This window comes from Bos indicus, chromosome 22 (assembly GCF_029378745.1).
Source record: "Bos indicus isolate NIAB-ARS_2022 breed Sahiwal x Tharparkar chromosome 22, NIAB-ARS_B.indTharparkar_mat_pri_1.0, whole genome shotgun sequence".
In the NCBI taxonomy this organism is placed as follows: Eukaryota; Metazoa; Chordata; class Mammalia; order Artiodactyla; family Bovidae; genus Bos; species Bos indicus.
The window spans coordinates 48,030,695-48,058,676 of NC_091781.1; the positions used below are offsets into that span (position 1 = coordinate 48,030,695).

A 27,982-nucleotide genomic window follows, 5' to 3' on the forward strand; every position below is an offset into this window, starting at 1 on the left:
GTGGTAGGTCCTCCAGGCCGCAGAGCATGCGCAGGGCTTCGCCCCCCGGGATCGCTATGGCAGCGGCGTCGCGGTGGGTCGGGCCTCCGCTCTGGCGCCCGGGCAAGGGCGCCTCAGCGGCCGCGGGTACCACATCCTCTCGGGCATGAGCGGAGTCTCCCGCTGCCGCTCGCCGCCCCGCCCACCTCTGCCGCCGCATCCCGACTGTGGGTCCGCGCCAGGATCATGCCCCTGACCGCCTACTGCTACCTGCGTGTCGTGGGCAAAGGCAGCTACGGGGAGGTGACGCTTGTGAGGCACCGGCGGGACGGCAGGCAGGTCGGCGGAGTTGGGGCCCGGCAAGGGAAGGGGGCAGGCAGGGATTCTCCGAAGGCGCCGTCCGAGGGCTGAGCCCGGCTTGTGTGAAGGGGACGCACCTCGCACCTCGGATGGTACTTCCTCAGGAAAATCGTCCCAGACCATCAAGACTAGGACAGCCCTTCCTGTCATATGCGCCCCGAACTCCCTGGCACTCTCTTTGTAGTCGTAGTTGGCTTTCTTAATCTGCACACTTTTCCCCAGCTATCCTTAGTTCCGTGAGAGCATCCATTCCCAGGACCTAAAGGCAAGTATTCCTGGCAAGTTTTCCTCTTTCTTCTTTTCTCAGCTATTTGTAAGGCCTCTTCAGACAGCCATTTTGCCTTTTTGCATTTCTGTTTCTTGGGGATGGTCTTGATCCCTGCCTCCTGTACAGTGTCACAAACCTCTATCCATAGTTCTTCAGGCACTCTTGTCTATCAGATCTAATACCTTGAATCTATTTGTGACTTCCACTGTATAATTGTAGGGGATTTGATTTAGGTCATACCTGAATGATCTAGTGGTTTTCCCTATTTCTTCAATTTAAATCTGAATTTGGCAATAAGGAGTTCATGAACTGAGCCACAATCAGCTCCCAGTCTTGTTTTTGCTGACTGTATAGAGCTTCTCCATCTTTGGCTGCAAAAACTATAATCAATTTGATTTCTGTGTTGACCATTTGGTGATGTCCATGTGTAGCATCTTCTCTTTTGTTGTTAGAAGAGGGTGTTTGCTGTGACCAGTGCGTTTTCTTGGCCAAACTGTGTTAGCCTTTGATTGGCTTTGTTTTGTACTCCAAGGCCAAATTTGCCTGTTACTCCAGATATTTCTTGACTTCCTACTTTTGCATTCCAGTCCCCTATAATGAAAAGGACATGTTTTTGGGGTGTTCTAGAAGATGTTGTAGGTCTTCATAGATCCAGTCAGCTTCAGCTTCTTCAGCATTACTGGTCAGGGCATAGACTTGGATTACCCTGATATTGAATGATTTGCCTTGGAAACGAACAGAGATCATTCTGTCATTTTTGAGATTGCACCCAAGTACTGCATTTCAGACTCTTTTGTTGACTATGAGGGCTACTCCATTTCTCCTAAGGGATTCTTGCCCACAGTAGTAGGTATAATGGCCATCTGAGTTAAATTCACCCATTCCAGTCCATTTTAGTTCACTGATTCCTAAAATGTCGATGTTCACTCCTGCCATCACCTGATGCAAAAAGTCAAAATGGTTGTCTGAGGAGGCCTTACAAATAGCTGTGGAAAGAAGAGAAGTGAAAGCCAAAGGAGAAAAGGAAAGCTATACTCATTTGAACACAGAGTTCCAAAGAATATCAAGGAGAGATAAAGCCTTCCTCAGTGATCAGTGCAAAGAAACAGAGGAAAACAATAGAATGAGAAAGACTAGAGATTTCTTCAAGAAAATTATAGATACCAAGGGAATATTTCATGCAAAGATGGGCACAATAAAGGACAGAAATGGTATGGACCTAACAGAAACAGAAGATATTAGGGGGTGGCAAGAATACACAGAGGGATACAAAAAGATCTTAATGACCCAGATAACCAAGATGGTGTGATCACTCACCTAGAGCCAGACATCCTGGAATGCGAAGTCAAGTGGGCCTTAGGAAGCATCACTTTGAGCAAAGCTAGTGGAGGTGATGGAATTCCAGTTGAGCTATTTCACATCCTAAAAGATGATACTGTGAAAGTCCTGCACTCAATATGCCAGCAAATTTGGATAACTCAGCAATGGCCACAGGACTGGAAAAGTTCAGTTTTCATTCCAGTCCCAAAGAAAGGCAATGACAAAGAATGCTCAAACTACTGCACAATTGCACTCATCTCACATGCTAGCTGAGTAATGCTTGAAATTTCTCCAAGCCAGGCTTCAACAATATGTGAACTGTGAACTTCCAGATGTTCGAGCTAGATTTAGAAAAGGCAGAGGAACCAGAGATCAAATTGCCAACATATGTTGGATCATCAAAAAAGCAAGAGAGTTCCAGAAAAACATCTATTTCTGCTTTATTGACTAGGCCAAAGCCTTTGACTTGTGGATCACAACAAATTGTGGAAAATTCTGAAAGACATGGGACTGCCAGACCACCTTACCTGCCTCCTGAGTAATCTGTATGCGGGTCAAGAAGCAACAGTTAGAACTGGACATGGAACAACAGACTGGTTCCAAATTGGGAAAGGAGTACTTCAAGGCTGTATATTGTCATCCTGCTTGTTTAACTTACATGCAGAGTACATCATGAGAAATGCCAGGCTTGATGAAGCACAGGCTGAAATCAAGATTGCCGAGAGAAATATCAATAACCTCAGATATGCAAATGACACTACCCTTAATGGCAGAAAGCAAAGAACTAAAAAGCCACTTGCTGCAAGTGAAAGAGGAGAGTGAAAAAGTTGGCTCAAAACTCAACATTCAGAAAACTAAGATCATGTCATCTGGTCCCCTCACTTCATGGCAAATAGATGGGGAAACAGTGGAAACAGTGACAGACTTTATTTTTGGGGTCCCAGAATCACAGCAGATGATGATTGCAGTCATGAAATTAAAAGACGTTTACTCCTTGGAAGAAAAGTTATGACCAACCTAGACAGCATGTTTAAAAGCAAAGACATTACTTTGCCAACAAAGGACAGTCTAGTCAAGGCTATGGTTTTTCCAGTAGTCACGTATGAATGTGCAGTTGCTGCTGCTAAGTTGCTTCAGTCGTGTCCGACTCTGTGTGACCCCATAGATGGCAGCCCACCAGGCTCCCCCGTCCCTGGAATTCTCCAGGCAAGAACACTGGAGTGGGTTGACTTCCTTCTCCAGTACATGACGGTGAAAAGTTAAAGTGAAGTCGCTCAGTTGTGTCTGACTCTTCAGGACCCCATGGACTGCAGCCTACTAGGCTCCTCCATCCATGGGATTTTCCAGGCAAGAATACTGGAGTGGGGTACCATTGCTTTCTCTGGTATGGATGTGAGAGTTGGACTATAAAGAAAGCTAAGCACTGAATAATTGATGCTTTTGAACTGTGGTATTGGAGAAGACTCTTGAGAGTCCCTTAGACTGCTCAGAGATCCAACCAGTCCATCCTAAAGGAAATCCTGAATATTCATTGGAAAGACTGATGCTAAAGCTGAAACTCCAATATTTTGGCCACCTGATGCAAAGAACTGACTCATCTGAAAATACCCTGATGCTGGGAAAGATTGAAGGCAGGAGGAGGGGACGACAGAGGATTCGGTGGTTGGGTCGCATCACCAACTTGATGGACGTGAGTTTGAGTAAACCCCGGGAGTTGGTGATGGACCGGGAAGCCTAGCATGCTGCAGTCCCTGGGGTCACAAAGAGTTGGACACGACTGAGTGACTGAACTGAAATGATTTCTCTTTCAGTGAAGGGCCCCATACTCCATCGGACCTGGAGACCACTGAACTCTTAAAACTCAGCTTCTTACCTTTCCTCCAAACCTGCTCTCCCGGTCCCCATTTCAGGGAGTAGCACCACCAACCATCCCATTGCCCAAGCTGGATACCTGGGAGTCATTCTGGGATCCCCCTTTCCCTTCCCTCATTCCCACCACCTTATTTGTCTGTCCACTAAGCCAGCTGGCCTCTTTTCATCTCCACGGGTACCTTTCCCATCCAGGACATCATTATCTCTAGTTAAGCTGTGGCCATAGCCTCCGGCTTGTCCTCCCTGTCATTATACTTGCCCTTCTCCAATTCATCATTTTCATTATAGTCTCAATGATCATTCTGAAACATGCCTCTAATGTTGCACTTTATCCCAGTACCCTCAGGATCATGAACCAGTTCTTTAATGTGGTTTATAAAAAAGATGAGCATGTAATGTATTGGGACAAACTGGGACAATTTGAAAACTGAAAGGAGGCACTATTAATAATTACACCAGGACGATGTGACTGCCCCAGACAAACTGGGAGGAGATGTCCCCATAAGTATAAGGTCGTCTTGCCTGTTTTGCCTTGTTTCAGGTGCTGGTCACTCTGCCTGGAACACCAGTGCAGGCAGAAGAGATTTATTCATTGGGCAGTGAGGAGTGGGGACTTTTTGAGCTGAGGATGCAATACTGGCAGTAATAATAGCGCGTCATGGTTGAGCAGTAGTTTACATTTTGCAAAACACATTTATGGTGTTTGTTGAATAATGAATTGTTTGGTATATCAGTTGATCAAGGGCAATGTATTAGGTGCTGAAGGACATTGACTTTTTTATTTTTAAGTAAGAATGGTTTTGGACATTGAGGATAAGTGATTTTTAGCCTTATTTGACCATGGATCCCTTTGAGAATCTAATGTGATCCATGAACCCATTCTGTCTGCAGATGTATATTCAAGTCATATTCTATGCACCTTTGTAGGAGGAACTAAGAGGTTAAAGAATCTCTTCTACAGATTTTATGATTGATTCAGTGGTATATTAATGTGGACTCATTTTTAACCACTAATGAAATTGTAAAATGCAGATGGAAAGTGTAAATTTTTTTGTGACCCCATACCCTGCTCTAAGTCTAACCTGTAAAAAGTATCATTAATGATAACAAATGTTTTCCCCAATTTAGTGCTTTGTGAATAATAAATAGGTTATGTAGCAGTCTCCACAAGGTTGTTTTTGAGGACACTTAGGAGACACCTTAAATATGTTTGAATCTATAATACTGTATGTTTGTTTCCATATTGTAAAAACATGTGTTTTCTTTGCAGTATGTCATCAAAAAGCTGAACCTCCGAAATGCCTCCAGCCGAGAGCGGCGAGCTGCTGAACAGGAAGCTCAGCTCTTGTCTCAGCTGAAGCATCCCAACATTGTCACCTACAAGGAGTCGTGGGAGGGTGGGGACGGTTTGCTGTACATCGTCATGGGCTTCTGTGAAGGAGGTGATCTGTACCGAAAGCTCAAAGAGCAGAAAGGGAGGCTTCTGCCTGAGAGTCAGGTGGTGGAGTGGTTTGTTCAGATCGCCATGGCTCTGCAGGTACTGTCGGGACTCAGAGCATTTCACTTGCTCCAAGGTGACAGAAGGATGGCTGGGGGGATTTTAGGGAAATGATTCCCCAGATTTATTCATGAAAAAAAAAGAAAAAACGTTTAAAAACTCCAATTATGATGACCTAGTCCCTCTTGCTTTAGCATTGGAATATTTCTGAATAAGCAAATACTATATTGAAGCAGACATGGATTTTATCTGATGGCTGGGGAAGATAGTTCTTTATTCATTTAAATATTATAGCAAAATCCATTTTAAGGGCACTTAATTGAGAAAAACCAAAGAATGACCGTATTTGTTATCTGTTGGTCAGCTGCATCGTACTGAATGGTGGTTAAGCTAATTAATGTGCCTAAACTCTGGGGCTTTGGGCTTTACCTCTGCTGTGGCAGAGTTAGCATAAATGTGAAATATGTTTGTGTTTTAATATACATATTTTCAAAAGTGAGACTGTTCATGAAATGTCACTCTGGGACTAGTCTGACTTGTCCAGAGTTTACTGTGTTTAAATATAAGTTTTTTCACTCTAAATAAAAGTGATGTTATTATAGGTGAAAACATTATTAACCTGAAGATTTCATGAGCCTGAGAGGAATGTTCATCTAACTTTGTCTAAGTTGTCTACCTTCAATGGCAGTTTGAAAGCATGCTTTTTAACTGGGTCTGTATAATGCTAGGTGGTATGACTGTCAAGGCACCAGGGAACAATTGTGAAGGAAGTTGGGCAAATTAATGCATAGAACTTAATTTCTTACTTTGGAAAGTTGTGAATTAGACCTTTTGTTTACAGACTATATAGCAATAGTGTTTTGATGTATAGGTAACTAAGGCTCTTTAACTTACACAGTTGTTGATGGTATATAAGAAGTCAAAAATAAGTTGACAAGTGTATTTATATTGAATACAATGTTCTTTTTCTTCAGTATTTACATGAAAAACACATCCTCCACCGAGATCTAAAAACCCAAAATGTCTTCCTGACAAGAACAAATATCATCAAAGTGGGTGACCTTGGAATTGCCCGCGTGCTTGAGAACCACTGTGACATGGCTAGCACCCTCATTGGCACACCGTACTATATGAGCCCTGAACTGTTTTCGAACAAACCCTACAACTACAAGGTAGGATTGGGCTGTTTCTGCCAGCTCACCTTGTCTCTAGGGCAGTAGTCATAATTTTAGAATCCATCAGAATATTAAGTCAGAAGAATTCTCTGTGAATCAATTTAAGGAAAATGTCTTTTTTTTTAAAGAGGAAAATGTAAATAAGGCATTCTGATATTTCACCATTTACTAATTTTTTTTTCTAGTCTGATGTTTGGGCTCTGGGATGCTGTGTTTATGAAATGGCCACCCTGAAGCATGCTTTCAATGCAAAAGACATGAATTCTTTAGTTTATCGGATTATTGAAGGAAAGGTAAAGAATATTTTGGAACTAATTGTTTTTAATATACGGAGCAAGGTTAATTTAATCTAACTTTGAAAGTAGCTACTGGTAAAAGGGATAGTTGGGTGGATAGTTAAGAATGGTGGGTCCCATGTGTGGGGAAGGTTGAACTATAGGAGAAGGAACTGATCTTTCCTTGATATTAATTTAAGGTGGCTGAGTGGGTCTGAAGAATTGGCTTCTTGAAAACCGCAACCTTAGAGCCTCAGGATGTGCACATGCCCTGAGCCTATTGGTAGTGTCTCCTAAGTACCTTATGGTTAAATGAACCCCATTTACAATGAGTCTGCTCTGTCTGAACTTGTTGTTCCTTTGATAATCATAATCACTAGACAGATGCTAGAGTGACAAATTTTATATATGAATTTCATGAGACTTGTTGCTGTCTGCAGTATCAGGCATCCACACACCTTTAAGTTTTGAGGCTATGAATCACTTACTGATTTTAATATTACACCAAGACATATTTAATGTTTTAATTTGAAAAAAAAATTAAAAAACACATCAAAAGTAAAATTTGCTTTTTACATCCACTACTTAATAATTCCACTAAAGAACCAAAAAGGAAAGGGGTGAAATTTCTTTCCGTTGTCATCCATTTCCATTCTTTGGAGATAACCATTGGTGACCATTTGTTGCATACCCTTCCTGGCTTTCCCTGTCTTTATGCAGACTTTGCTCTGGGTGTGTATGTTTAAAAAAGTAACTGAAGTGAAGTCAGGCTACACGCACTGTTGTACACAACCCGCTTTTCTGACTTAGCATATGAGGGACATCTTTCCAGGTTGGTATCTGTAAGGCTTTTATTTTTTTAAAGGCTACCTGGTATTTTATTAGGAGGGTATGGGACTTCCCAGGTGGCACTAGTGGTAAAGAATCCACCTGCCAATGCAGGAGATGCAAGAGACGCAGGTTTATTTATTTATTTTTTTAATATAAATTTATTTATTTTAATTGGAGGCTAATTACTTTACAATATTTTATTGGTTTTGCCATACATCAATATGAATCCGCCACGGGTGTACACGTGTTCCCCATCCTGAACCCCCCTCCCACCTCCCTCCCCGTACCATCCCTCTGGGTTATCCAAGTGCACCAGCCCCGAGCACCCTGTCTCATGCATCGAACCTGGACTGGTGATTCATTTCACATATGGTATTGTACATGTTTCAATTCCATTCTCCCAAATCATCCCACCCTCGCCCTCTCCCACAGAGTCAAAAAGACTGTTCTATACATCTGTGTCTCTTTTGCTGTCTCGCATACAGGATTATCGTTACCATCTTTCTAAATTCCATATATATGCATTAGTATACTGTATTGGTGTTTTTCTTTATGGCTTACTTCACTCTGTATAATAGGCTCCAGTTTCATTCACCTCATTAGAACTGATTCAAATGTATTCTTTTTAATGGCTGAGTACTCCATTGTGTATATGTACCACAGCTTTCTTATCCATTCATCTGCTGATGGACATCTAGGTTGCTTCCATCCCCTGCCTATTATAAACAGTGCTGCGATGAACATTGGGGTACACGTGTCTCTTTCAATTCTGGTTTCCTTGGTGGTATGCCCAGCAGTGGGATTGCTGGGTCATATGGCAGTTCTATTTCCAGTTTTTTAAGGAATCTCCACACTGTTCTCCATAGTGGCTGTACTAGTTTGCATTCCCACCAACAGTGTAAGAGGATTCCCTTTTCTCCACACCCTCTCCAGCATTGATTGGTTGTAGACTTTTGGATAGCAGCCATTCTGACTGGCATGAAATGGAAAAACAGTGGTTAGATGCCAGGAAGTAGGTGGCAATGCCTTAACCGTATGCATGTTGTCAGGCCCGAGAGCCTCTTCCATCCTTGTCAAGGGGAGCGCTAACCCTCTCTCCTTTTATACAACACGAGACACAGGTTTAATCTCTGGATCCGGAAGATTCCCTGGAGTAGGAAATGGCAACTCACTGCAGTATTCTTGCCTGGGAAGTCCCATGGACAGAGGAGCCTGGTGGGCTACAGTCTGTGGGGTCGCAAAGAGTTGGATATGGCTGAATGCACGTGCATGCACACACACACACACACACCATACTGTATTCCCCAGGTACCCTGTGGATGGCCATTTACGTTGTTTCCAGTCATTCACTACTACAAGAACAACACTGAAGTGGACATCCTGGCATCTAAATCTTTAGGAACTCATGCTCTTGTTTATAAAGGAGACAGTCCTCAAATGGAATTGGTGGTTTGAAAGATAAATGTTATAATCGTACAACTTGCTGTTATAACCAAGATGCCAGGTCAGCTTTCTGTAAACTAAGATGCTGGCTATTTTTTGCTCCTGTGGATAATGATTTTTAAAAATGTACATTGGGAAATCTCTACTGTCTTTTACTTTTCTTAAGACTGTTAGTCATCCCTGTGGTTTGATTTCTCTTTGTAGCTGCCACCAATGCCAAAAGATTACAGCCCAGAGCTGGCAGAACTGATAAGAACTATGCTGAGCAAGAGACCTGAAGAAAGACCTTCTGTGAGGAGCATCTTGAGGCAGCCTTACATAAAGCGCCAAATATCCTTGTTTTTGGAGGCCACGAAGGCGTAAGATATTTCCCTTGCAAATAGCTGGGCTAAATAGATGGAATAAAAGAGGGTGGTTTTTATAATTTTCATGTGTGATAATTTATGATGAGTTTTTTAAAAACATGAAGTAGAATTGCATGATTAGAACAAGTGTTGAGATTTGCTTAATTGGTAAACTCAGAAATCTGGAAAACCATTGGAGGAATCACTTTCACATTCCTCTGAGAGTTCCAAAGCATATTGAGTATGAGTCCTTTAAAAGGATTATGTTTCACAAATCATATTAAAATGACAGATCATCTAAGAAGCCTATTACATTATGTGCTGTGTAAGATAATAGTCGCATTTAAAAAATAGTACTCAAATTTCATAGGGCTTTTATAAGGTTCCTTCTTCACTCATATAGAATTCTTTGACTTGCAGGTCCTACCTTCACTGAATAGGTGTTCCAGGATCTAAGACTTAGAGCTAGACAAGACCTTCACAGTCTCTGCCTTTTGACTTGTTAATTCGGAGGCAATGTTAGAAAGGCCCCAGGGAATAAAGGAGGATCATATTTTTGTTTACATTGCCTATAATTTACCACCAGCAGACCTTTGGCCTTCTGTACCTTTGGTCTTCATGCTCTCCTTGAATTCTCCAAAGGTTTAGCTCCATTGTAAAACAGTTGGGGATATTATTCCTGTAAACATTTATTCTGCAAGTTAAGGCTGAGTATACTAATCATTTTACTTTTAAACTTGGCAGAGCAGTTGTGTGTTATTACAAACGTGAAACTTGAAAATAATCCTGGTATTTCTAACTGTGAGGCAATTTTTCATAGATGTAAAATTTTAGGACAATGTTATATTTACAGAAAAGTTGCAGAAATAAAGCAGAGAGCTTCTATATAACCCTCACTCAGTTCCCCTTGTCAACATCTTATATTACCATGGTACATTTGTCAGAACTAAGAAAGCATCAGTATCTGATGTTGACTAAACTACAGACTTTATTTGGCTTTCACCAGTTTTTCTACTAATGTCCTTCTTTTTGCTTTAGGATCCAGTCCAGCATACCATTTTACTCCTCATTTCTCTTTAGTCAACTTGGATCTCTGACAGTTTCTTAGTTTCTTTGTTTTTCATGACCATCATTGTTTTTGAAGATTACTGGTCAAGTGTTTTGTTGAATGCTCCCTGGTTTTTAGAAGACTTTTCTCCATAAAAGGAGCAGTTATATGGGAATTCCCTGGGAGTCCAGTGGTTAGGATTCCAGACATCCACTGCAGGAGGCCCAGGTTCTATCTCTTGTCAGGGAACTAAGATCTTGCAAGCTGTGTGGTGTGGCCAAAAAATAAAAGAAGGAAAAAAAAAGGAGAAGTTCTACAAAGGAGTTGTAACATGTATGCACATTTCCTCACATATATAGAAACCTTTAAACTTCATTGTATTAATAATAACTTTTCCCTCTTTCTTCCTCATAAAGAAAAACCTCCAAAAATAATGTTAAAAATGGTGACTCTAAATCCAAGCCTGTGGCTGCAGTGGTTCCTGGAAAGGCTGAATTAAGTCATGAAGTAGTTCCCCTTCAATCACACTCTTCTGAGAGCTCCAAGACATATGTAATGGTATGTCTCTTTTTAAAGGATATGTGTTCTAGAAATTATTAAAATGATAGGTTACCTAAGCTAGTTATTCTATGTGAAATGATTAAGTTTCATTAGATTTCTGTTAATTTTATAGTATAAAGAAGGAATACTGGGGAAGTTAATCAAATGCCTATTATTAATAAAATGTTGGTGAAGTCAGTGCTGTAATAACTTCAAGAAGGTTTTTGTAATTGAGGTGAAATTTATATAAAATAAAATTAACCATTTTACATTGAACAGTTAATCGCATTCATTATATTCACAGTACTGTGTAGCCATCGCCTCTGTCACATCGTTCCAAATCAGTTTCTCCACCCAGAAGGAAACCCCGTACTCATTAAGTTGTCACTGCTCATTCCCTCCTCCGTCCAGTCCCTATAAAACACCTGTGTGTTTTCTGTTTGTACGGGTTTGCCTGTTCTGAATATTTGCTATAAATGGAATCATACAATATGTAAACTTTTGTGTCTGACTTCTTTCACTTAACATGTTTTTGAGGTTAATCCAGGTAGTATGTATCAATACTTCATTTATTTTTATGTCTGAGTAATACTCCATTGTATTTGTATACCATAATTTGTTTATCCATTCATTCACTGGTAGATATTGGGTTGTTTTCATCTTTTGGCTATTGCTGCGAACACTTGTGTACAATATTTGTTTGAGTATCTGTTTTTAATTCTTTTGGGTGTAATATCTAGGAAGGGAATTGCTGGGTCATGTGGTAATTGATGTTTAACTTTTTGAGCAGTGACCATACTGTTTTTCATTAGTGTTTCATTTCACATTTTTACCAGAAATTCCTGAGAAATCCAATTTCTCTTCAACTTCACCAACTCTTGTTATTTTCTATTTTTCCAATTCTAGCCATCCTAGTGGATGTGAAGTGGTATGTTATTGTAATTTTGATTTGCCCTTGACTAATGATATAGAACTTTTTGGCTATTTGAAAGCCTTCTTTGGAGAAATATCTATTAAGTCCTTTGCCCATTTTTAATTGGATTTTTTTTTTATGGTTGAGTCCTAAGAGTTCTTTGTATAGTATGGATACTAGACCCTCAGTAGATATATGATTTAGAAATATCTCCTTCTGTTCTGTAGGTTGTCCTTTCCATATCTTGATAGATAATATTCTCTTATGCACAATTTTCAATTTTGATGAAGTCTAATATATATATATTTTTTTCTTTTGTTGCCCATACTCATATCTAAGAATCCCTTGCCAAATCCAAGGTCATGAAGATATATGCCTGTGTTTTCTTACAGGATTTTTATAGTTTTAGCTCATATATTTACATATTGATCCATTCACAATTTTGTATTATCATAAAATATTTGTTGTTTAGTTGCTAAGTTGTGTCCAACTCTTTGTGACCCCATGGACTGTAGCCCACCAGGCCTCTCTGTCCATGGGATTTCCCGGGCAAGAATACTCAAGTGGGTTGCTATTTCCTTCTCCAGGGGATTTTCCTAACCCAGAGATCGAACCCACGTCTCCTGCATATGCAATGTAAAATTTGGCATTTATACCATTTTTAACCAATTAATTTCGTTTTGTACCATTTTAAAGCATACAATTCAGTAGTCTTAATTACATTCACAATGTTGTGCTGCCGTTCACCATATCTTCTAAAACCTTTCATCATTCCGAACAGAAATGTTGCTCCCTGTTGCTCCTACTCCCAAACTCTGGTAACCCTGGTAGACAGAAACTTACTTTCTGTCTCTGAATCTGCCTATTTTAGGTGCCTCATATAAATGGAATCATACACATTCTTTCCTCTATGTCTAGCTCCTAGTTTATTCCACTTAGCAAGTTTTCAAAGGTTATTCATATTGTAGCATGTTATCAGAACTTCATTCCTTTCTATGGCTTTATAATATTCCGTTATATGTATACACCATATTTATTTAATCATTCGCCTGCTAATGGCCATTTGGATTGTTTCATCTTTTGCCATTGTGAATACTGCTGCTATAAACATTGGTGTAGAAATACCTGTTTGAGTCTGTACTTTTAGTTCTTGGGGCATATACCTTGGAGTGGGATTGTTGGGCCTTATGATTATTCCATGTTTAACTTCCTGAGGAACTTGCAGCACCATTTTGAGTTAAATTTTTTATATGGTGTATATAATAACTTGGAAGCGTGTTTTCACTCAGGGTGAAGACAAATGTTTGTTCCAGGAGAAACCTGTAGTCATTGGCCCCTTGAAGATACCCACAAGTCTGAAAGACCACATCTACAAACCAGACATAAGCAATACTGTGGACTCACTAGCCACAATCAGTAGGGTGAATATTGACATCTTACCTACAGAGAGGAGGAACTCAATGAATGACGGCTTAGTTCAAGAGAACCCACCAGGGCACCTAGATGCCTCTAATGAACTGGAAGGTAAATGTAATGTTTCTCAAGTGACGGAGACGTTGCAGAACAGTAAATCCAGTGCTCTACCTGGAAACCGAATTCCCACATCATCCTCTCACTGTGTCACTGGAGAAAGGAATGACCCAATGAAGCCTCTGCAGCCCCTAAACAAAGACCAAAATTTACCAAAAGACCAGGTGAGTGACATGCACAAGGTGTTGGTTTCAGAGAGAGGATTGAACAGTGCAGTTACAAAGATGTGGGTTGTGTTCTTGTGCTTTTAGGAAAATCTGTTATTTCCATGTAAGAGTTTAAATGTAACAGAACCAAAGGATAGGACCTGAGGAATTCTTAGATCCCTTCTTTGCCCTCTTATAGGGTACTTGCAATTCTCCATTAGTGTGTTTTGTTCCTGTTTCTGCATCATTCGTCTTTAGTCTTCCAAATGAATGGGTAACTGGGTAGAAAGAAAGCCAGAATGTGGGATCTTAGTTTCCCAATTAGCAATTGAACTTGTGTGCCCTGAACTGGAAGGCAGGCTCTCAACCGTTGGGCCACCAGGAAAGTCCCAGTCTTGTACTTTTTTTGTTAAATTCTGATTCTATTGTAAATGGAATTGTTTTCATAATTTCATTTTCATAGTGTATATTGCTTGGTATAGAAATATTATTAATTTTTATATATTAAATTTTTATCCTATAGCCTTGCTTAACTCATTTATTGGTTTAATAACCTTTTAATAATGTATTTCTTAGAATTCTCTGAATATAATATCACATCGTCTACAAATTGAGATCCTTTTTTCTTTTTAATCTGTATTTCTTACTTTGTTTTTTCTTGTCTAATTGCCCTGGCTAGAACCTCTAGTACATTGTTGAATAGAAGTGATAAGAATTTATATTCTTGTTTTGTTCCTGATAAATGTGTTTCTTACATCAGGCTTTAGAGGGCAAGGTTTTTTGTTTTGTTTGATAGAATTTCATGTCTGGCATTTCTTTTTTGTTGTTGTTGTTATTGTATTGTTGTTGATAACAGTGGGAGACTTTTTTTTTAAGACCAATTGGATTTCATGGAAAAACTCCTTAATTCATTTGAACAGTTACTCTTGTATGTGTAAGCTTTAAATATTCTATACTTAATACCAGCAGAGAAACATTTATTTCACTTTTAAGAATTAAATCACTCATTTTTATTATCTGGGCCCTGTTGGCTCAGACGGTAAAGAATCTGCCTGCAGTGCAGGAGACCGTGATTTGATCTCTAGGTTGGGAAGATCACCTGGAGAAGTGAATGACTACCCATTCTAGTATTCTTGCCTAGAGAATTCCATGGACAGAGGAGCCTGGTGGTCCATAGTCCATAGGGTCACTAAGAGTCAGACCCAACTGAGCGACTAACACGTAACATCCTTGTTTAGCTAGCATGTCACATTTTTCCTTTTTCTTTCTAACATGTACCACATAGTGGGCTTTTTGATAAAAATGTGTTGATTAAATGACATTTGATTACCAGTGTCCATCTTCTTGAAAACTTAGATATTCTGATAGTTAAAAATTAAAAATTAATGTAAGAAGCTATTTTGTTTTAATGTTTGGTTTCTCAAACCAGCTATCCAAATAAAATACCAAGTCCTTGGTGATCTTTATAATTTAAAAGTTAATTTATCTTTACTACTGCTAGAAATTGCTCCTGATTCCTGAGCATCTAATATGTGCTAGATATGGTCTTAAGTATTACCGTGCCCAGTCTTCTCTAATCCTCCATTATTCACATGATCAGTATGAAGCATTGTACCCATTTGTAGATGAGGAAACAAAGGTTGAGGGAGATGTGACTCCATCTAAATCCAAACTCGTGGTGTTTTCATGGTGTTTACAGAGGACATCCGCAGAACTAATGTTTACATGGGAAGTATGTGTATATTAAAAACATTTGTTAGTTTTCTGAATAGAACACCTATTAAAAGTTATAAAAGATTTTTTATTGAACATCGGAAGTTTCAGGTTATAACAGAGTAACTGAAAAAATTATTTTTATTTGGGAAAAGAGAAGAAAACCCAGAATACATAGATAACTGATGCCAGCATTTTGTCTTTGCCTATCAACACTGAAAATAAGCATTCATTTTGAGAAAGACAGTTCCTGCTTTCATTTTTAATTTTAAAAATAGATATGGAGGGTTCAGTCATTTAGAAGTTCAAAAGACTATTTCACTATTCTACTTTGGTTTTTTGTTTGTTTGTTTATTTCATTTTTCTGTCTTTAAGGATCAAGTTGGTGGTGAATGTGTTACAGGAAAACAGGACAGAATCCACCCAGCTTTACAGCCACACAGCTCTGGGTCTGAACCTTCCCAGTCTCGACAGCGGCGGCAGAAGAAAAGAGAACACGCTGAGCACAGTGGAGAAAAGAGACAGGTCAGCAGAGACCTCATTGGAATAAGTCACTGTGCTGCTGCTTGTGAAACAGATTTTAGGAAGCTCCATTTCTATTTAGAATGATGTGCCAAAAAGGTACATACAAAATCTGAGGAACATACGGAGAAAGGTAGAAAGGCTAAGTATTAATTGTTAAATGTCAGTGAGTTGGAAGCAAAGTAAGAATTGTACCTTCTCCAGCAAGGATGGACCGTTCATTTTGAGAGTTAAAGGAACAGGCCGACAAAGATGAATCTCTGATTCCTCGTATGTCATGTTAATGAATAGTTTCTCCCTCAACTTCTGCATGAGATCGTGTCACCCTCTCATTTCTGGAAGTAACTTTCACAGGTATCCTCTCTGTATGGTTTCTTAAGTGGTCATTCACTTTTGGCTGAGTTTCTTTCCCACCAAAATACAATGTTTTAAAGTTCTGAGGGAATCACTGACAAATACATAAATGTACCCATGGGCGACCTTTGCAGGTGGATAGTATATGAAATTTATAGTCTCTCCCTCTTTGTTAATTATTTAAGTTCCAAGAGACTCCGCCTTGCCTTTTGCCTTCTCTTCCCACTGTTGGAAAAATGGAATGTACATCAACACAAAAAGATGCTGAAAACCAAAGTAGAGTGGTCACTGGATCTGTGAACAGTTCGAGGGGCAGTGAGATAGCATCATCAAAGGTTTGTGAGAGTATATGTTGGATTTTTTAAAAAAACCTTATTATAAAGCTTTTTGGTAAAATAAATCCTGCTTATATTGTGAGGTTTTATATGAAAACATCTTAGGTCTGCTTTTTGCCAAACACTGGAAAGTGCAAATTTGTGATTCTCAACAGAAGCTTTGATTGAACTGGACAGATTCTATCATTCCAAATCTGGTCATGTCTAGTTAATTAAGGAGACCAAGTGGATTCTGAGTGTAGGAAAGCAGAATTCCCATTTCCCCTTAGACAAATGAGTTTTTCCTAGAAATGAGGGCTCTGATCATCCTAGCAAGTAGTTGTAACCCTGATGTGAACTAGTTTCAAATGGCCACTCCAGACTTCCCTTCACGGAAGTAGTCCAGTGGTTAAGAATTAGCCTGCCAATGTGGGGGACATGGATTCGATCCCTGCTCTGGGAAGATTCCACATGCCCCAGGGCAGCTAAGCCTGTGTGCTGCAACTACTGAAGCCCGTGCGCCTCTGTGCCACAACAGCTGAAGCCTGTGGGCCCTAGAACCTGTGGTCTGCAACAAGAGAAGCCACCACAGTGAGAGGCCCGCGAACACGAGTAGAGAGTAGCCCCTGCTCTCTGCAGCCAGAGAAAAGCCCACACAGCAATGAAGGCCCGTCACAGCCAAAGATACATACATATATGAATGAATTTTTAAAAATGAAAAAAAGGGACACTCCTTAAAGGTTTGTGCTGTGCTCTTTCCTGTAGTGCTGGATGATATGTCATATACTGTAGGTGTTATAAGAAGAGTGAATAGGGAAGACTTCCCAGGTGGTCCAGTGGTTAAGACTAGGTCCAGTGCAGGGCGTACAGGCTTGATTCCTGTTCAGGGAACTTAGATCCTGCATGCTGTGTGGCGTGGCCCCTAAAAAGAAAAAAGAGTCGTGAGTAGGAATGGAAGTAACTCTAACTTTCTTTAAAAGGACCGACCATTATCAGCAAGAGAGAGGAGGCGACTGAAACAGTCACAGGAAGAGATCTTCCCCTCAGGTAACATTATTCTGTTTCCTTCATCTAAAGGAGGCTATTGGTGTTGCTCAATTTCCAGTATCAGTAATCCATTTGGGAAACCAATTCAGAAGAATTTTTGAAATTTCCTAGTCAAGCCTTTTAAAAAATGAGCATAGTGTTGGATCTGGAACTTGTGTTATTAAAAGGAAGAAGGATACTAAAAAGAGAGCAAGAGAGCTTTGAATGGCAGTAACGCCTGGGAAATTTCAAACAGGAAAGCAATCAAGTGAGAGTTTAATTTGTTTCCATGTTTAGAGTCTGTTGGTCAAGGAAGTGCTCTCTTCTCAGGAACAGAGAGAGGAAGCCAGGAGAATGGTGCTGCCCTGGGCTGAGGGCTGCGATCATTCCTATTGCTGTTATCTAAAGACAACATATTCTAGCAGTTTCCATTTATTGAAGGCTGACAGTGGCTCAAACATTATGGTAAGCATTTTGAGGGCATTATCTCATTTCATATTTTTCAGCTGAGGAGACTGAGGGTCAGAGGGGTTAAGTAACTTGTCCAAGGTCACGACACTTACAGACCTGGAGCTGAGATTTGAGCTGAGGTGTCCCCAGCACCAGAATGATGATGAATATGCTGTCTGAGTTCCTTTAGGCTGGCCCTTGCTGGGGTATCTTCTGTACCCCAGTACAAAGCACTCTTCTGTTGAGGCCAGTCCACCACAAAGAACTGCTGGGGGTGGTCACTTTTTCAGGCCCTGCAGTGAGGAGAGCTTCTCTGGGTCCAGCGGGACCAGCGAAACCACAGAAAGACCACCTCAGCCCTGCTCGAAGGTCATCTTCCGACTGCAGTGTTGCTCAGGTACATTACGTAGTCCCAAGGGAAAAGGTGGACATGGCCACATCTGGCAAGCCTAATGTGGTAAACCTCATATGTGCCAGCTCTGCTTCTGGAACAGTGCTACTTAAGTTACATCTTTCACACTTTCTCTAATAAGGAAAAGAACCCATCAATAATAATTAAAATAATTTTGTTTCATTAAGGGTTTGAATTTTTCAGGCACTCTTGTAAACACCTGGCAGCCTAGTTAATATCTTTCTTAGGTAGTCTAATACTTCCAAATGGCTTCCACTCGGCAACACTTTGCTTATACTGCTCTGTTAATATACCAAACGACATGGCCAGGTTTTAGTCTCGCAAGCTGCTTCTTCCTTTGTTTCCCGTTTGTGTTGAAGTACCTTAGTTTTTGGCCCAGGGATGATGTAGGAGCACCATCTGGTGGCAGAATGTGTATTTGCAAGGTGTTCAACCCAGATTCACTTTTCTGTGTGATAATTCATACCTTGAGAATAATTATTCAATTTTCTGTATTCCAGTTTTTGACATTATTTCTAGGAGCATATAATTATTTTTTTTAAAAAGGAAACTTCCGGAGGAGCCAGGTTTCAAACACAGGCAACAAGGTCTTAAAATCCATTCATTAGGTCACTATGTTACAATGCCTCTCCATTCCATGAGATGAAAACATCTCTTAAAAAAAAAAAAAAAAGGAAACTTCCTGTCCTGTAATGATTTTTTTCCCTTTAACGATAGTCTATGATTTAGTTGTTTCATTAATTAAGATAGTCCTCTCTATTTTCCAAAGTTGTAAACATTTGTGTATAATTATATCTGGTAGGCTGCAGTCCATGGGGTCGCTAAGAGTCGGACATGACTGAGCGACTTCACTTTCACTTTTCACTTTCATGCATTGGAGAAGGAAATGGCAACCCACTCCAGTGCTCTTGCCTGGAGAATCCCAGGGACGGGGAGCCTGGTGGGCTGCTGTCTCTGGGGTCACACAGAGTCGGACACGACTGAAGTGACTTACCATAGCATATCTGGTAATCCTTTTAAGCATTTAACAAAGAGTCTCATATGTGAGCAAACTGAGGTTACTTTTAATTTAAGTGGCATTCTGTCTTGTTTAGATTACTAACGTTCTTTATGGTACCAGCCCTCTGCTTAGAAGTTGAAACACCAGAATTGTTTGTCCCCTCTCGTCTTCATAGCTGAGAGTTTCCAGGAACTTACAAAACTTCACCTTGGTGTTCTTTAGGGCTCGCTTACGAGCGTCATGGGTGAACTAGGACATGATTTGGTGAAGTCACTTCAAGTTTTCCGTCCAGTAGTTCTACTGTTATTGAACCTAGGTGCGCTTTGTGGCTAGACGTTGCGTCTAAGACTGTTTCGTGTATTACATTCTGGTTGTGTTGTCATGTGAAATTTTGTTTTTCCAAACAAAATTAATAGGAAAGGAAGCTCACCCATTGTCTCTCAGAGGATGAGTTAAGTTCCTCTACCAGTTCAACTGATAAATCAGATGGGGATTCCAGGGAAGGGTAAGTTCTTATCTGTTTATCTCCCTTCATAAATTGGTTCTATTTGAATTCATTTTATTTTTAACTTAAACATTTTTTTATTGATGTATAAATTTACAATATTGTGTTAATTTCTGATGTACAGCAAAGTCACTCAGTACATATGTATATTCTTGTTCACGTTCTTTTCCACTGTGGTTCACCACAGGAATAGACTATAGTTCCCTGTGCTAGACAGTAGTAATCCATCCTGTATGTCCATGCTTGTTTATCCATCCTATATGTAATAGTTTACATCTGCTAAGCTCAAATTCCTAGTCCTTCCCTCCCACATCCCTGCCCCTGTGGCAACCACAGGTCTGTTCTGTCTTGGAGTCTGTTTCCGTTTCACAGGTATGTTCATTTGTGTCACATTTTAGGTTTCACAAGTAAGTGATGTCATATGGTTCTTGTCTTTCTCTTTTGACTTACTTCACTTAGTATGATAAGCCATTTATATTGCTTCAGATGGCATTATTTCATTCTTTTTAATGGCTCAGTAACTATCTTGCATCTTCTTTGTCTGTTCATCTCTCATTGGACATCTAGATTGTCTCCATGCATTGGCTATTGTAAACAGTGCTGCTTTGAACATAAGGGTACATGTATCTTTTTGAATTATAGTTTTCTCTAGGTATATGCCTAGGAATAGGATTGTTGGATCATATGGCAACTCTATTTTTAATTTTTTGAGGAACCTCCATACTGTTTTCCACAGTGGCTGCACCAGTTTACCTTCCTACCAACAGTGTAAGAGAGTTCCCTTTTCTCTACACCCTCTCCAACATTTATTATATGTAGACTTTTTAATGATGGCCATTCTGACTGGTGTTAGGTAGTATCATAGTTTTGTTTTCATTTCTGTAATAATTAGTGATGATGAACATCTTTTCATATGCCTGTTGATCATCTGTATCCCATCTTTAAAGAAATGTCTGTTTCGGTTTTCTACCCATTTTTATATTGGTTTTTTTTTTTTGTTGTTGTTGTTATTTAATTGTATGAGCCGTTTATGTATTTTGGAAATTAATCCCTTGTTGGTCACATTGTTTGTAAATATTCCCCCTAATCTGTAGGTTATCTGTTCTTTTTTTATGGTTTCCTTTGCTGTGCAAAAGCTTATAAGTTTGCTCAAATCCCATTTGTTTGTGAATTCATTTTAAATGTACATTTATAACAGCATTCAGACCTATAGTACTGTCATTAATAACATTGTAAATGGTTTTGGTATATGCTGGGACTAAAGTTCTCTTTCAATGAACACATCTGATTTTCATTCAGAATTCTTATGTCTTTTTAGATCTGTGGCTTTAGTTTTTATCAATTTGGCCATTATTTTCATCAGTTTGGCCATTATTTCTTCAAATATTTTTTTGGATCCCCTCTTTCCCTCCTGAGGATCCTACATGTATATTAGAGTTGGCGATGGACTGGGAGGCCTGGCGTGCTGCAGTCCATGGGGTGGCAAAGAGGCAGACACGACTGAGTGACTGAACTGAACTGAACTGAAAGTTATCCCACAGATCACTGATGATGTTCATCTTTTTTTTAGACTTTTTTTTCTCTATCCCCTGCACCCCCCGCCTCTTTTTTTTTTTTTTTTTTTCCGGTCATGCCGCTTGGCTTGTGGGATCTAAGTTCCCTGACCAGGGATTGAACCTGCACCCTTGGCAGTGAAAGCACAGTGTCCTAACCACCGGACTGCCAGGAATTCCCATCTGTTCCATTTTTTATAGATTCTATTGCTCTCTCTTTAAGTTTACTAATCTTTTCTTCTGCGGTATCTAATTTGTTAATCCCATCCGATGTATTGAACACATTGTACTTATCATTTGTAGTTCAGTTTGGGTCTTATCTTCATTGCCTTTCCTTAACATGCTAATGCTTCCTCTGTGTTGGTCATATGGAATAAATTTTTAATAACCTCTTTAATGTCCTTTGTTTACTAATTGTCACATGTGTCACTTTTGGATCTGTTTCTATTAATTTTGTGCTGTTTTCCTGCTTTGTATATCTGGTATTTTTGACTCGGTTCCAGACATTGTTAATCTTATCCCATTAGGTGCTGATATTTTTATCTTCCTTTAAATATTCTTGAACTTTGTGCTTGTATATAGTTAAATTACTTAGAAATAGTTGGGCAGAATTTATACACAGAAACAGGGGCCTTCTCTTTCTGGCTCTCTCCTTTCCAAGACTCCTTACTTACTTTCTAGGGGCAGTGGTGGTCTTGAACTCTGGTACGTGGTTCTGCAGGTAAGAAAGACTGTGGGGTTTTTTTTTGTACTTTAGCTCCCTATGGCCTGTCCTTAGGCTAGAAGTATTAACTCCCCTCCAGAATCTGTTTGTAAATTTTATACATTCTCCATTGCCCTCATAGTTAACTTTTGTATTTTGTCCAGAGTTTATACTTATTTGTGGAGGGGTCTGTCTGTAAGAACTTACTTGTTCATTGGGAAGCCGAACTTCTTAATTTCCAGTGAAAAATTGTCATGAAGCAGTTTTTTTTTTTTTTCCTTTTCTTCCCAGTAAAGGTCATACAAATGAAATGACTGACTTGGTACAATTGATGACTCAGACTCTGAAGTTGGACTCTAAAGAGAGCTATGAAGATCTCCCAGTACCAGATCCAGTGTCAGAATTTAAACTTCATCGGAAGTATCGGGACACGCTAATACTTCATGGGAAAGTTGCAGAAGAGGCAGAGGAACTCCATTTTAAAGAGCTACCTTCAGGTGGTCAGTTTATTGTTTTACACCAAACTGGAGAACGTATGTTTACTGGAGAAATGTATCAAACTAAGGATCTAATGTTTTCAAATTTGTTTTTTTAATTATTTCCTTTGGATATTTCCATAAAAATATATCTTATTTTATGTAATAGTTGTGTTCCTGAAAAGTTGCATGAAATTTTATTTTTAACAATAAATGTAAATAAATACACATTTGGAATTTTTCATTTTCTTCAAATTAGACAATTGCAGTTTTTAGTTTTAGGAGATGGTAATGAGATATGAAGCTTAAGTTCAGTCATTAAAAATACATGAAGTCATTAAACCAAACTCTTATCAAAGTGAAAAGAATCTTAACATGACAAGATTTTTTAAAAAAATCATTGTGTTCTTGCTGAAGTGGTGAAAGTTCATTTTTCCCTGTTGTTGTTGCTTTTTAGCGATCATGCCAGGTTCTGAAAAAATCAGAAGAATAGTTGAAGTCTTAAGAGCTGATGTAATTCGGGGCCTGGGGATTCAGCTTTTAGAGCAGGTGTATGATATTTTGGAAGAGGAGGATGAATTGGAAAGAGAGGTGAGTATCCAAACTGTAGCTGTGCCAGCTGCTTACGCTATGGGATTTTTCTACTGGCCTTTAGGATTATAATTAACATACCATACATTTTACCCATTTACCACTGCAGTCAATGTTAGAACATTTAATTACTCCCGGAAGAGCCCCTGTACCCACTGGTAGTCGTTCCCCATTGTCCTCTAGGCCCTTCACCTCTAAACAACCATTCATATTTCTCTCTCTGTAGATTTGCCTATTCTGGACATTTCATTTAAGTAGAATTGTAAAAAGCTATGTGGTCTTTTGTGCTTGATTTCTTTCATTTAGCATATGTTTTCAAGATTCACCATGTTATAGCACACGGAAAACTCCTTCTTTTATATGGCCGAACGTGGCTGTGCCACATCACCAGGCGATGGACAGTTAGATTGTTTCCACTTATTGGCTATTGTGAATAATGTTATGAACATTTGTGTACAAGTTTTTGCGTGGACATATGTTTTCATTTTTCTTGGGTATCTCCCTAGGGGTGGAAATTGCTGAATCATATTGCCCTGGCTAGAACCTCCACTACAATGTTGAATAGAAGTGGTGAGAGTAAACATCCTTATCTTGTTTCTGATCTTAGATGCAGCAGTCTTTATTAATTATGATGTTAACTATCAGTTTTTAGATATTCTTTTTCAGGTTGAAGAAGATCCCCCCCCCCTTTTTTAAGGATTTAATTTTATTTTGTTTTATTCTCTATGGTATTTTATTTTATATTTTTGGGGTGAAGGTCCTGTCTATTTCTGGTTTGCTGAGTGTTTTTATCGTGAAAAGGTGTAAGGTTTGTCAAATGCTTTGTATTTAGGTGATCATGTTTGTGTTTTTTTTTTTTTTTTTTTTTATGTGGTGTTACATTAATTTGTTTTTGGATGTTAAACCATCCTTATATTCCTGAGATAAGTCCCACTTGGTCATGGTCTGTACTGCTTCTTAGATGTTGCTAGAGTCATGTTTCTAGTATTTTGTTGAGCGTTTTTTGTGTTGGTGTTCACATGATATTGATCTTCAGTTTTCTTTCCTCGTGATATTTTTTATTGGTTTTGTTATCAGGGCAGTACTTGCCTCAGAATGAGCTGGGGCGTGTTCCCTCATCTTTTGGGGGAAGAATTAGTGAAGAACTGGTGTTAATTCTTTTTGAAATGTTTGCGATAGAATTAATTCACCAATGAAAGTATCTGGGATCTGGGCCTGGGCTTTTCTTATATATATGAATATATATATGGGCTTCCCTGGTGGCTCAGATAGTAAAGAATCTGCCTGCAATGCGGGAAACCTGGGTTTGATCCCTGGGTTGGGAAGATCCCCTGGAGGAGGGCATGGCAACCCACTCTAGTATTCTTGCCTGGAGAATTCCCATGGAGGAGAATTCCGAGAGGAGCCTGGTGGGCTACAATCTATGGGTTTGTAAAGAGTCTGACATAACTGAGTGACTAAACACATACGTGTTTAGTGTTTAGTCACATATGTGTGTGTGTGTGTGTATGTATATACACACACACACACACATATATACGTATATATATATACACATGTATATATATATATATATCTTTTGGCCATCTTGCATGGCATGTGGGATCTTAGTTCCCCAACCAGGGACTGAACCCTCACACCCTGCATTGGCATTGTGGATGGAGTCTTAACTACTGGACCACCGGGGAAGTCCTTGGGCTTTTCTTTGTGAGTAGTTTTTTGTTAGTGAATTCAGTGCCTTACTATATTCAGATTGTTCTTCTGTTTCTAAAATCTGTGTCTTTCTAGGAATTTGTCCATTTCATCTAAGTTATCCATCAGTTCAGTCGCTCAGTCCTGTCCGACTCTTTGCGACCCCATGAATCGCAGCACACTAGGCATCCCTATCCATCACCAACTCCCGGAGTTCACTCAAACTCATATCCATCAAGTCGGTGATGGCATCCAGCCATCTCATCCTCTGTCTTCCCCTTCTCCTCCTGCCCCCAATTCCTCCCAGCATCAGAGTCTTTTCCAATGACTCAACTCTTTGCATGAAGTGGCCAAAGTATTGGAGTTTCAGCTTTAGCATCAGTCCTTCCAAAGAACACCCAGGACTGATCTCCTTTAGAATGGACTGGTTGGATCTCCTTGCAGTCCAAGGGACTCTCAAGAGTCTTTTCCAACACCACAGTTCAAAAGCAAAGTTATTCATAATTGGCAATTATTAATAGAAATCCTTTTTAATCTTTTTTATTTCTATAAGGTTGGTTGTTTAGGAGTCTGTTGTTTAATTTCCGTAAATATGTTACATTTCTCTATAGGTTTAACAGTGCATTATACACATGCTGGTTTTTTAATCATATGCACGTAACTTCAAATTTATCATTTTAACCATTTTTAAGTATTTGGTTCAATGCTGCAGTCCATGGGGTCACAAAGAGTCACACACGACTGAGGACTGAACTGAACTCAGTGGCCTTAAGTATGTTTTACAGAATTGTGCGAACATTACCCATCCATTTCTAGAACTACTTTCATTTTGCAAAACTGAAACTCTGTACGAATTAAGCAAAAACTCCCCATTTTCCCTACCAGCTCCTGGGAGCCACCATTCTTACATCTGTGTCTATGAATTTAACTAAGCCTTGATACAAAGCCTAAACGTAGCATCTAGAAAAAGTAAAACTCGCCTATAAAGAAAACTTCAGGCCCAGATGGCTTTGCTGGTGAATTCTTCCAATCATCTAAGGAAGAAATAACACAAATCCTACACAAATTCTTTAGAAAACAGAAAAAGAAGGGACATTTTCCATTTCTCCAGAAAACCAGAACTGTGATATCAAAACCCAACAAGGACACTAACATGAAACAAACATAAAACCAGTATCTCTCATGAACATCTTAATCATCTAGTATTTTGTTGAAGATTTTTGCATCAATGGTCATAAGGGATATACGTTTATATTTTTCTTTTCCTGTAGTCTCCCTGTCTGGCCCTAGCACCAGGGCAATGCTGGCCTCATGAATGAGCCAGGAAGTGCTCCCTCCTCCTTAACTCTCGGAAGAATTTGAGAAGGACTGAAAACAGTTCCTGGCCACGTTTGGCAGAATTCAGCAGCAAAGTTCCAGCACCTTTCCTTGTTAGCAGATTTAGATTACTAATTCAGTTTCCTTGCTAGTTATGGTATATTCAGATTTTCTTTTTCTTAGTACTTCAGTTTCGATAGGTTTTATGTTTCTTGGAATTTGTCCAAGATTATGCAACTTGTTGGTGTTCATGGTATTCCCTTAGAATCCTTTTCATTTTTTTTCATTAGAGTGGTGGTAATGTCCCAAATCCATTTCAGATTTTAGTAATTTGAGTCTTTTTTTTCCTTAGTATAGCTAAAGGTTTGTCAATTTTGTTCATCTTCTGAGAACCAACTTTTCGTTTCATTGATTTTTCTCTAATTTTCTGTTCTCTGTTATATTCTTCTCAGCTCTAATCTTTATTATTTCCTTCCTTTGGCTACTTTTAGGTTTAATTTGTTCTTTTTCTACTACTTTAGCTTATAAAGTTAGGTCGTTGACATGAAATCTTTTTCTAACATAAGCATTTATAGCTATAAATTATTTCCTCAGCATTGCTTTTGGTGCATCGCATAAGTTTTGGTATTTTCTCATTTTCATTTGTCTCTAAATATCTTAAGTTTTTTTTTGTGATTTTTTCCCCCCTTTGGTGCACTGGAGTATGTTGTTTAATTTCTACTATATACTGATTTTTTTTTTTTTTAATGTTTCCCAAATAGGTACATTTGCAGGAGCACATGGGTGAAAAGTACGTGACTTACAGTGTGAAAGCTCGCCAGTTAAAATTTTTTGAAGAAAATGTGAATTTTTGAGAATTTATCTAATATGCTGCCAGAATAAAACTATTTTCAAAGGTTTTTGGCTTAAACAAATACAAACAAACCTATATCAATGATTGGAGGCCATTCACCATCCTTTTATCTTGTTGGCTTTTTAACTAGAAAAAGATTGGACAAAACAGTAATATTGAAGCAAGCTTACAAAAGAAAAAAAAAAAAACCTTGGCTATCTTATTCTCTTTATGAGGGAAAAAAAAATCTATTTTAAGACATTTGTTTGATTACTGTTTACTGAGCCTTAAACCAACATACCTAGAACTATTTTTTAAGGTACTTAGGAGCTTGAATACTGAGACAAAACATACTGGATTGGAAGTTCTACATTATACGACAGTGATAAAAGCAATAGGGGAAAAAATGACATATCCAGTGATATTACTTTTTACTATTAATAACTAAGTAGCAGTTGATAAATTATTTTTTTATAATTCTGGGAGTACATTTAAAGATATGAAGTTATATATAGTACCTTAGCAATTGAATTTTTTTAGCATGTTAATATAATTTAACATTATATTTCCATTTAATATGGACCTCATTCAAGGTATACAAGAATTGAAAGTAGGAGATATTTTGGGCTTGTAAATCAATATGTTTTTGCAGACTGGGTTTTTTTTTTTTTTTAAGATTCATTTTTCCATCAGCAGAAACATCTGTTAAACACTTAATACCTTTTCTATTTCAGCGATTTTTAAGTAATAATGTCCAGATCCTTTTAGTTATGTTGGACAGATTTGTCTCCTGAAATTTGTCTTCTTACACATCAAGATATCGATTGTTTTCCCTTATTTGAAATGTATAATTCATAATGCCTATCTAGCAAGTAGCTTTTATAAAATAAAAGTTTTGATTAGTATATGCAGAACTCTATACCTTTTTTGAAAATTACACACACACATAAAATAATAAAATGTTCCCTTTCTAGTCCCCT

The 27,982-nt window shown here is 38.9% G+C and overlaps 1 protein-coding gene and 1 non-coding gene across 3 annotated transcripts; one reads left to right on the forward strand and one right to left on the reverse strand.

The window, feature by feature from the left end:
* Window positions 1–26: 26 nt before the first annotated feature.
* On the forward strand, window positions 27–27,907 carry NEK4 (NIMA related kinase 4). Of its 2 annotated transcripts, none has more exons than XM_019984297.2 (15): window positions 27–318; window positions 5,070–5,336; window positions 6,272–6,469; window positions 6,658–6,765; window positions 9,226–9,380; window positions 10,830–10,971; window positions 13,156–13,560; window positions 15,631–15,780; window positions 16,317–16,466; window positions 17,426–17,492; window positions 18,212–18,318; window positions 19,750–19,838; window positions 22,386–22,594; window positions 23,028–23,161; window positions 26,932–27,907. In XM_019984297.2, exons 1-15 carry the CDS (start codon window positions 226–228, stop codon window positions 27,022–27,024), a joined length of 2,367 nt encoding a protein of 788 aa, XP_019839856.2. In that variant the 5' UTR covers window positions 27–225; the 3' UTR covers window positions 27,025–27,907. The 2 variants fall into 2 exon arrangements, with proteins under 2 accessions (XP_019839856.2, XP_019839857.2); XM_019984298.2 differs by having other exon boundaries at window positions 28–318; window positions 22,386–22,591.
* LOC139178762 (U6atac minor spliceosomal RNA) lies at window positions 8,565–8,690 on the reverse strand. The gene has a single exon (XR_011563254.1). It is a non-coding gene; the product is annotated as a U6atac minor spliceosomal RNA (small nuclear RNA).
* Window positions 27,908–27,982: the final 75 nt, after the last annotated feature.

What these genes read in the sequence shown, in the direction of transcription:
- NEK4 (XM_019984297.2), top strand. Translation starts at nt 226, where the DNA reads ATGCCCCTGACCGCCTACTGCTACCTGCGTGTCGTGGGCAAAGGCAGC. An exon ending in ATCGGATTATTGAAGGAAAG is followed by an intron (nt 6,766 to 9,225) that starts GTAAAGAATATT and finishes TTCTCTTTGTAG; the next exon opens with CTGCCACCAATGCCAAAAGA. An exon ending in TAAAGAGCTACCTTCAGGTG is followed by an intron (nt 22,595 to 23,027) that starts GTCAGTTTATTG and finishes GTTGCTTTTTAG; the next exon opens with CGATCATGCCAGGTTCTGAA.